Here is an 8,189-nt window from a genome sequence, read left to right as displayed (position 1 = left end):
ACTGTACTTTCCCTCCTGGTACTTCCACTTCATCTGCTCCCACCCTCTGATTTTAGAGTCCTGTCCTTTCTCAGACACCCTGTCACTGTGCTTCTCGTACGAAAGGACATCCACACTCATCAGTTTTTTGCTTTGCTCCCCAACTAGCAATAGTTCAACTGACAGTGACCCTTGGATATTGCAACGACACCACCAAATTGGGCCTCCCCTTCTTTGGTAAGGGGTGTTCAACTGTAGATTGCAGCCCTTCATCCTCTATTCTGGTGGCCATAGGTGTGGCCATCCCATTTCTGAAAACCTTACACCCCAAGTTCAGTGATCAATGCCTGAAGGCCCTTCTCCCTAGCCTTTCTCAGGGGAGTGACCCAGGAGGCTCCAGCTTCGTGACTTCCTAGCTGGCTAAGCTGGACTCCAGTCAACTCAGTGGGCCAGCTGCAAGGCCTACCTCCTGGTCTGCACCAGGAAAAGTGAGCGGGCCATGAATGTCACTGCCCAGAACGGTCACAGCCGAACATGAAGTGTTTAACAATTTCCAGTCTGATCTTTGGAGCACAAAACGTGATTGAGTCATAGGTGGGAGCAAATCACAATGCTCCCAGGCCCATCCGAGACTTTCACTGGGGACCACGAGGCCACTTCCACAGCCGGTTCCCATGGGTTTGGGTCTTGACCAAGATAATGCATTCACTTTTGGGTAGACCTCAGGCAAGGCAGAAATCTTTCAAGTGAGCCACTGCAAAGAGGGAAAACCCTGCACTCCCTCCCCCTATAATGGAATACACTGCAGGCCTTTGAAGATTAATCACTTAACCAAGGGAAAGTGAGCTCAGTTATTTTTATTGGCATCACCTCGTTCTTTGTGGCTTAAATGTTACTCTCCTGAGAAAGGTGGAATAGATTTCAAATTTGGTTTTTAGCTCTATAATCAAAGGCCTTTCTTAGATACCCATGGGCACTATACTTCCTGTCCACTCTTGTCATGAGATTCAAATCCTTTGCACCCAGAGTGCCTAGACTTTCTTGTCTCTCCCCTCACCCAGCCCCCCTTCTAAGACCATGTCTAGAGGGTCCATTAGTGCAGTGGTTACTTTCAAGGCCACTGGAGTCAGACTGCAGTGGTTACTTTCAAGGCCACTGGAGTCAGACTCTGAGTTTGAATACTGATTCAACTTCTTGATAGGTGTATGATTTTTGAAAAATATCTCGAGTTTCTTCATAAAAAAAAATGGGATTAGAGAACTGTATTAGTTTTCTAGGGCTGCTGTAACAAAATACCAGAGACTGGCTGACTAAAACATTGGAAATTTGTTTTCTCACAGCTCTAGAGGCTGGAAATTTAAGATCAAGGTGTTGGCAGGGTTGGTTTTTCCTGAGGCCTCTCTTCTTGGCTTGTAGATGGCTGTCTTCTTGCTATGTTCTCATAAGCTCTTTTCTCCATGTGTGAGCATCCATGGTGTCTCACTGTGTGTCCAGGTTTTCTTTTCTTATAAGGTCACTGGTCAGGTTGGATTAGGGCCCACCCTAATGACCCCATTTTAACTTAATCACCCCTTTAAAGGCCCTGTCTCCAAATGCAGTCTTATTCTGAGGTCTTGGGGGTCAGGGCTTCAACATATTCGTGTGTGTGTGTGTGTGTGTGTGTGTGTGTGTGTGTGGCGAGGGGGGGTGGGAGTAGGGGATACAGTTCAGCCCATGACAAGTAGCTATATCACAGGGTTCTTCTAAATAAGATAATGCATGTACATCCTCAGTGGATCACACTGCGTTTTCTGGGACAGCCAGGTAAACTGACAGGGAGTGCCTCTGCCCCAGTTGAGTCCCCAGAATTAGCTGGCTTCCCTGATGTACCCTCTACTAATGGCCCTCCAAGGAAGAGTTGCACTTACAGTCTTGTGGGTTTGTGAGGTCATAGGCTTTGTCTAGGGAAACGATTGCAAAAGTGACCAAGTCACAGGACATTTGGTCCATAGATCACACATAACAAATGTAGCAATGTCACAGACAAGGTCCAGACAAGTTCCCTGGGGGAGGGCTGAAAACAAATGTATCTAACACCCTCCACCATTGTTCCTTGAGACCCTGGAGGCTGAGGGTCCTTGATCAGGGCGGCCTTAGGAAGTGGATGAGGGAGACGCTAAATGGAAGAAGGTTCAGTTAAGGGCTCCTTGAGGCCTCAAGTAAGCTGTTGAAAAGGTGAAAGACTGACTCCAGTGCCTTCCCAAAGGAGAACAGTTGTGGATCTTGGGGCAGTGAGTAAGCTGTCAGTCTTCACAATTGGTGATCCCTTCTACGAGTTTCCCGGAGAGCACAGACTATTGGTGACAAGGACACCACCTCTGTGTGCAACAAGGATCCCCGTAAACTCACTTAAAATAGAACACGTGTGGTCCCATCCACAGCAGATGTGATGAAGCACCACAGCGGCCCCACTTCTCACCCCCTGCCCCTGGCAAAGCACGTCGGCCCCAGCTTTCCTCTTGAGCCATAGCTCTCCAGCAGGACTGGGGGTGTGGAAAACTAAAACTAGATTTCAAAAGCTGTCAGCGGCGACCTCCAAATTCAGTTCCTGATTTTGTGTTTCTTTCTCCCTCCTCCTTTAGATCGTGGTGAGTGTGGGCGTCTCCTCAGCTGGCGGCCCTGCTGTGCCCTGCAGTTGCTGTCCAAGGTTTTGACTGTGTGGGTTTGTGTCTTTCCGGCAGGTGTCTCCTCTGTGACTTCCCTGATGTCCCTGGCTTGGGTGCTAGCCTCCTATCACAAGCTGCTGCGGGACTCGAGGGACGACAAGAAGAGTATGAGCTACAGAGGGGCCCTCATCCAACTCTTCTGGCGCCTCTTCACCATCTCATCCAGAGTTATCTCTTTTGCCCTCTTTGCTTCCATCTTCCAGCTCTACTTCGGGATCTTCGTGGTGGTCCACTGGTGCGCCATGGCCTTCTGGGTCATCCATGGCGGAACCGACTTCTGCATGTCCAAGTGGGAGGAGATCCTCTTCAACATGGTGGTAGGGATTGTGTACATCTTCTGCTGGTTTAACGTCAAGGAAGGGCGGACTCGATATCGAATGTTTGCCTATTATACGATAGTCTTGACTGAGAATGCTGCCTTGACGTTCCTTTGGTATTTTTACAGAAACCCAGAGACCACTGACTCCTATGCGGTGCCAGCACTGTGTTGTGTCTTCATTAGCTTTGTGGCTGGGATCGCATTGATGCTCTTATATTATGGTGTGCTGCATCCCATGGGGCCACGAGCTAAGATCTTTGCCAGCTCCTGTTGTGCCGAGCTGCTCTGGGGCATCCCTTTGCCCCCCGATGTTGAGCCCATGGCGCCTCAGACCCCTGGGTACCGGGGGACCCAGGTCACGCCTACCAGAGCCGTAACGGAACAACAGGAGGATCTCACGGCTGACACTTGCTTGCCCGTTTTCCAAGTGAGACCCATGGGGCCCCCCACCCCGTCGGGGCGACCTTACCACCCAGAAGGGCCCCTCATTAAGATTGACATGCCAAGAAAGAGATACCCAGCTTGGGATGCTCATTTTGTAGACAGGAGGTTGAGAAGGACTATTAACATTCTACAGTATGTCACCCCCACCGCGGTAGGCATTCGGTATCGAGATGGACCGCTCCTCTATGAGTTGCTACAGTATGAGTCTTCACTCTAAGAGCATCTTGACCCAAGTTGAGAAGGGGACCTTAAGTTTGGTTTGCGGCAAACACCGCTTGCAAGAAATATAACCCTCCCTTTTCCCAATACACAGAACCACCACCACCACCACCACCACCACCACCACCACCGCTACAAAAAAAAAAAAATAATAAGTCACAACCCCTTCAGATAAGCTTTCTTTCCAGTCGCTGTATGTATACAAAGATATTCTCTATGTTTTGTAAGTAAAAACAAAAAGAAAACCTTTCTTTTGTTTTTTACACATAACCAGTATTGAAAAAAATCCCAAACTATTGTTCATATAGTGGAGAAGGACGCGTCGTCTCCACTCCAAAAGAAAACAAAATGTTTTATACCTTACACCAAGTGTAGATCATTTATGGGATTGGTGCTGATTGAAAGAATAAAAAACAAAACACAACAAAACAAACACAAACAAACAAAAACCTTCAACTGCCTTATGCCCTTAGGTGCTGAGTTTCATTAAGTACTGTCACGTTTTCTCATGCAAAACTCTCTGGTGATTTTTGCACCAGGAGAGGGAAAATTAAACAATCAAATGAAACAAATCTAGAAACGAAACAAAAACCAACCAACAAATAAAACTCAAAGCAATCATTCTTCCTATCTGATTATTTGTATTGAAGAGAACAAATTTACCAAAAGCAAAAGATTTGAAGCCCCTCCCTCTTTTCGGTTTCTCTCTCTCCTCTCCTGTCCCTGCCCCTAACTTAACAGGGCCTTCTAGGAGCCAAATGGCCATTTGGAACTCAAATGGCTGGAAAAGCTACTTGAAGGCTGACTATGTGCCATTTTAGCATTCACCTAGTAAGGATCACATTTGTTTCCTGGTGAAAAGCAAAACAGGACAAAACAAAAAAGCCACCCCAATAATTCAATATGAACAGGCAATTCTAAAGCAAATTAAAGGCGATTTCCATACATGTAATCAAAGAAAATCAGTAATAATAAAACTCAGCATAGTAGCAAAAAGAATGACATCAATTTAAAGGCACAATACTTAATCAGTGACTGGCAAAAATGATGTGTTCTGTCATTTTTAAGGCCATGAAAGGTATGCATTTATCACATGTGATATTGTGTAAGGCCTCTTCTGTTTCCATTTGGTGGGAAGCCTTAAATTGATCTGGAAAGAATTTTTCATTTTTCATTTGTGCTTTTTAAAAATATTAACACAGAGGAATATTAGACTATAAAAAATGTCAAATTGTAATAACTGACCCATTTCAAAGACTGTTTGGTGCTTCTGTCTTTCACCATTGTGGTTGGCTGAAAGTCATTCAGCTCACTTGGTGCATCTGGGTTGAGTGGGAAATTTTGTGTGGAGTGTGTGTGTGTGTGTGTGTGTGTGTGTGTGTGTGTGTGTGCGCACCTGTAGCACACATATAGTATATGTATGTATGTGTCTGCTGCAAGGTCTTGCCAGAAATGTAGAAAACGGCTATAAGGCAGACTCCGGGTATGGCTGGCGTGGGGTATAAGGGGGCTGGGGAGTGGGCAGCAGGAAGAAGGGGGTGGTGCTGGAATATGAGCCCCTGTTTGGATGGCGAGACTCACACCAGCAGCATACTCTGGGTCTTAGAGGCATGTCATTTGGGTGCAGATTTGATTGTTTTCTCATTGTACCAAATTGAATTTTTGGAGGTGTTGCAAGTATGTGCGACCATTTCTTAAATGTTGTTTTTAAAAGTATTGTTCCTGTAAAGGAATATTCTGTTCCTAGACATCGTTTCAATCCCATTGTATCTCTACTTGGGCACCAAAAAAAAAAAAAAAAAAAGGAAAAGAAAAAACATCACAAAAACAAAAAAAATCTCCACAAAAAAGATATATATATATATATACACATATATATATACACACACAATATTTTTTAGTAACTACTGTTAGTCTTTGTTGTGTGTAGCTACAATTTTTTTTTTAATTTCAGATATAACTGTTTAGGGTGCAAGACCTCATATTGAACAATTCTTAAGAGAAGTTCAAAATCTGAGGAGTTTTTTTTATGTTTGTGGGTTTTTTAAAAAAAATTATGATTCCAAGAGGCTTCTCCTTCTCACCCCCACACTGTTTATCTAAATCTGTAAAAGAAAAGGAAAGTTTTAAATTTCAATTCAGTTATAAAACTGGATGTTCCTTTCTTTGTTCGGATCTCTTTGATTTCCTTTATTGTTGCTAAATTTTGCAGTGTTGTCCTGTCCCCTCGAGGTTTTCCCTGATGGGAAGGAGGGTCAGGAGGAGAGATGCCGAGAGGAAGCAGGCTGCCCAGAGCACACCGGGGCCTTGGTGAAGACCAGCCGTGGCTGTCTCCACCCATCCAAGGGACAGGCCCATGAGCCACACAGTAGTTAATTGGGAGTTCCAATCTGGTCACAGGTGCTTTTACTTTTTACTCTGCTTCCCTGCTGAGGGCTTAGCTCACTGCTTACTCTGTGAGGCTGGAGGAGGCGAGGCCATCCCCCTGGCTCACTGGCTTCCCAGCTCTTGTCTGCCTCAGCTCTGAGGCTCCGTGTGCCTGGAGCCCTGTAGACATCTGCAATCCTTCAACTAGAATAAACTTTGACGCTGTTCCTCGTGCATCCCTTTGGGGCCTCTGCCAGTTTGGCTTGTTTATCTCTTCTTGGATTTATTTCCCTTCTCTTTCATTTCAACACAGTAATAGGCTTTAATTTGCAGCTCTATTTTTCTACTTCACATCTACCACATGTGTGCATGTGTGTGTGTGTGTGTGCGCGTGCATGGGTGTTTATGTTTACATGCAACTGAAAAAACTTCTCATGTTCGCTGACCCGGAGCACCAAAAGTTGGGGTGATAATTCCAACTCAGGGAGGGCCCTCTGGGGCTGTAGCGACTGGGTACAAAGGAGATCATAGGACATTTCAGAAATCCTTTCTTTCAACCTTTGTTGGATTGGCCTCTTCAAGACTCAGGCAGGAGGGCACACTTCTCCCATGAAATTTCATTCCCCACCCCCTCCATCATGCCAGCTCCTTTCTTAATGATGCAAATGAAAATATGCACCTAACAGCAGCAGCAGGGTAATCCGATTTTGCAAAGAGATAGAAGAGGAAGAAAAGTCAGGAGAGAAGTAGAGAACATCGGAGGGAGGGAAATAGGAAGAGAATGGCCAGATGAGACTTTTCATCTTTCTTCTCAGTATTGTCAGCCTCTAGCAGGTCCCCATGTTCCCAATCACCAGGAAACCCTCTCTCCACTGGTCCCAACCATCACCTCCTCCCTCGGTATGCTTCCCCTGCAGGGGGCTTCTGACAGCTGGCTGGCCCTGGGCATCAGTGTGGGAATCCACACCCTCTAGGTGCCTCAGTGCACCCCGGGGGGGTCATTCTCCCTATCTAGAAGACTTTGGTTCTGAAAACTGAGATCTTTCAAGCTGCTCTGCAGCAGGTCACTCTCTCTGTACCCAGTGAGAAGTGGTGGCCTCCTCACACGCTGGGAATCTGCCTTTAGTCTGCTATTTGCTTGAGACCCTGAGAAGCCCCTTGTAGGCAATGTAGGCAACCACTCATGCTGCCTCAGCTGCTCCCCAGGGGGATGCCTCTGATGTTCTTTAAAAAAAAAATCTTTGGGCCCCCTTCTTGCCCAGGAAGTCCTGATGAAAATGAACTAGCTCTCAACGTTTAGATCTGGTAGGAGATAAGCACCTTGTACCATAGGAAGCTGTGCCCCTTCCTCTCCTTACTGTCACCACCCCTTCCCCTGCCAGCAAACATTCCCACAACCCCACAGAAAATCTGGCTCTTCTTTTTGTTCTCAAAAATATGGAAAGGAAACCTCAGTCTCCTCAGATAGTGTAGAGGTGGTGTCACCTGAGCTCATTGTCACAAGCCTGTGATATCCCAAATGGGAGCATCATGTCTCTTAAGGCCGTATGAGGGGAGCTAAGGTGGTTTAAATTTATCAGATGAGCCCCCACTGAACTTACCGCCCTCCCAATTTCTTGTATCTGTGACACACTCCCCCACTCTGTCCCCCACTCTGACCCTTGCTCTGAAGGGTCAGACTTGTCCAAACAAGTAGGTAACCAGTGGGTGCTGGGAGACACAGAGGCCCCATCTCTCTTGGTGGCACATGCTGCTGACATCCCCTTTCAGTTAAGAAAGGCAACACTTTGTTATGGCCTGGAGGCACCTCCACCCCTGCCAGAACCACTACACTCAACCTCCCAAGCACAAAATCACCCAATGCTCTTTGGCTTCCGTGGCCTAGCCTATCCCCTCAATAGCCACAGCTCCTCAGAGTCCCTGGGTGGTTTGGAAGAGTACAAATACCTGTGTGGATCATGGTCATGAGGGCAGTTCTGTTGACCATGTGGCATCCCATGTCATAGGCCACAGTGTCCCCCAGACGGAGGCAAAATTTTTTTCCCCCATTACCTAGGAACAGGTAAGAAGAAGACACAGTGTGCAGGCTCAGAGCCTTTGGTCTGGAGGAAGGGATGTCAAATCCTAAAAGAGAATGGGGCAGTGCAGAATCTACA

The 8,189-nt window shown here is 46.5% G+C and overlaps 1 protein-coding gene across 1 annotated transcript in view; it reads left to right on the top strand.

Annotated features, from left to right (window-relative positions):
* The window catches only part of XKR6 (XK related 6), a 296,553-nt gene extending 291,103 nt beyond the window's left edge, over nt 1-5,450 (top strand). The window contains exon 5 of the mRNA XM_019636118.1: nt 2,700-5,450. Within this exon, the coding sequence (XP_019491663.1) occupies nt 2,700-3,664 (965 nt within the window). The 3' untranslated portion in view covers nt 3,665-5,450. The remainder of the gene's footprint in view (nt 1-2,699) is intronic.
* The last annotated feature ends 2,739 nt before the right edge of the window (nt 5,451-8,189 follow it).

This window comes from Hipposideros armiger, unplaced genomic scaffold (genome assembly GCF_001890085.2).
Source record: "Hipposideros armiger isolate ML-2016 unplaced genomic scaffold, ASM189008v1 scaffold_27, whole genome shotgun sequence".
Classification (NCBI taxonomy): Eukaryota; Metazoa; Chordata; class Mammalia; order Chiroptera; family Hipposideridae; genus Hipposideros; species Hipposideros armiger.
Note: the sequence above shows the minus strand (reverse complement) of the source record. Positions and strands in the feature narration are given on the sequence as shown.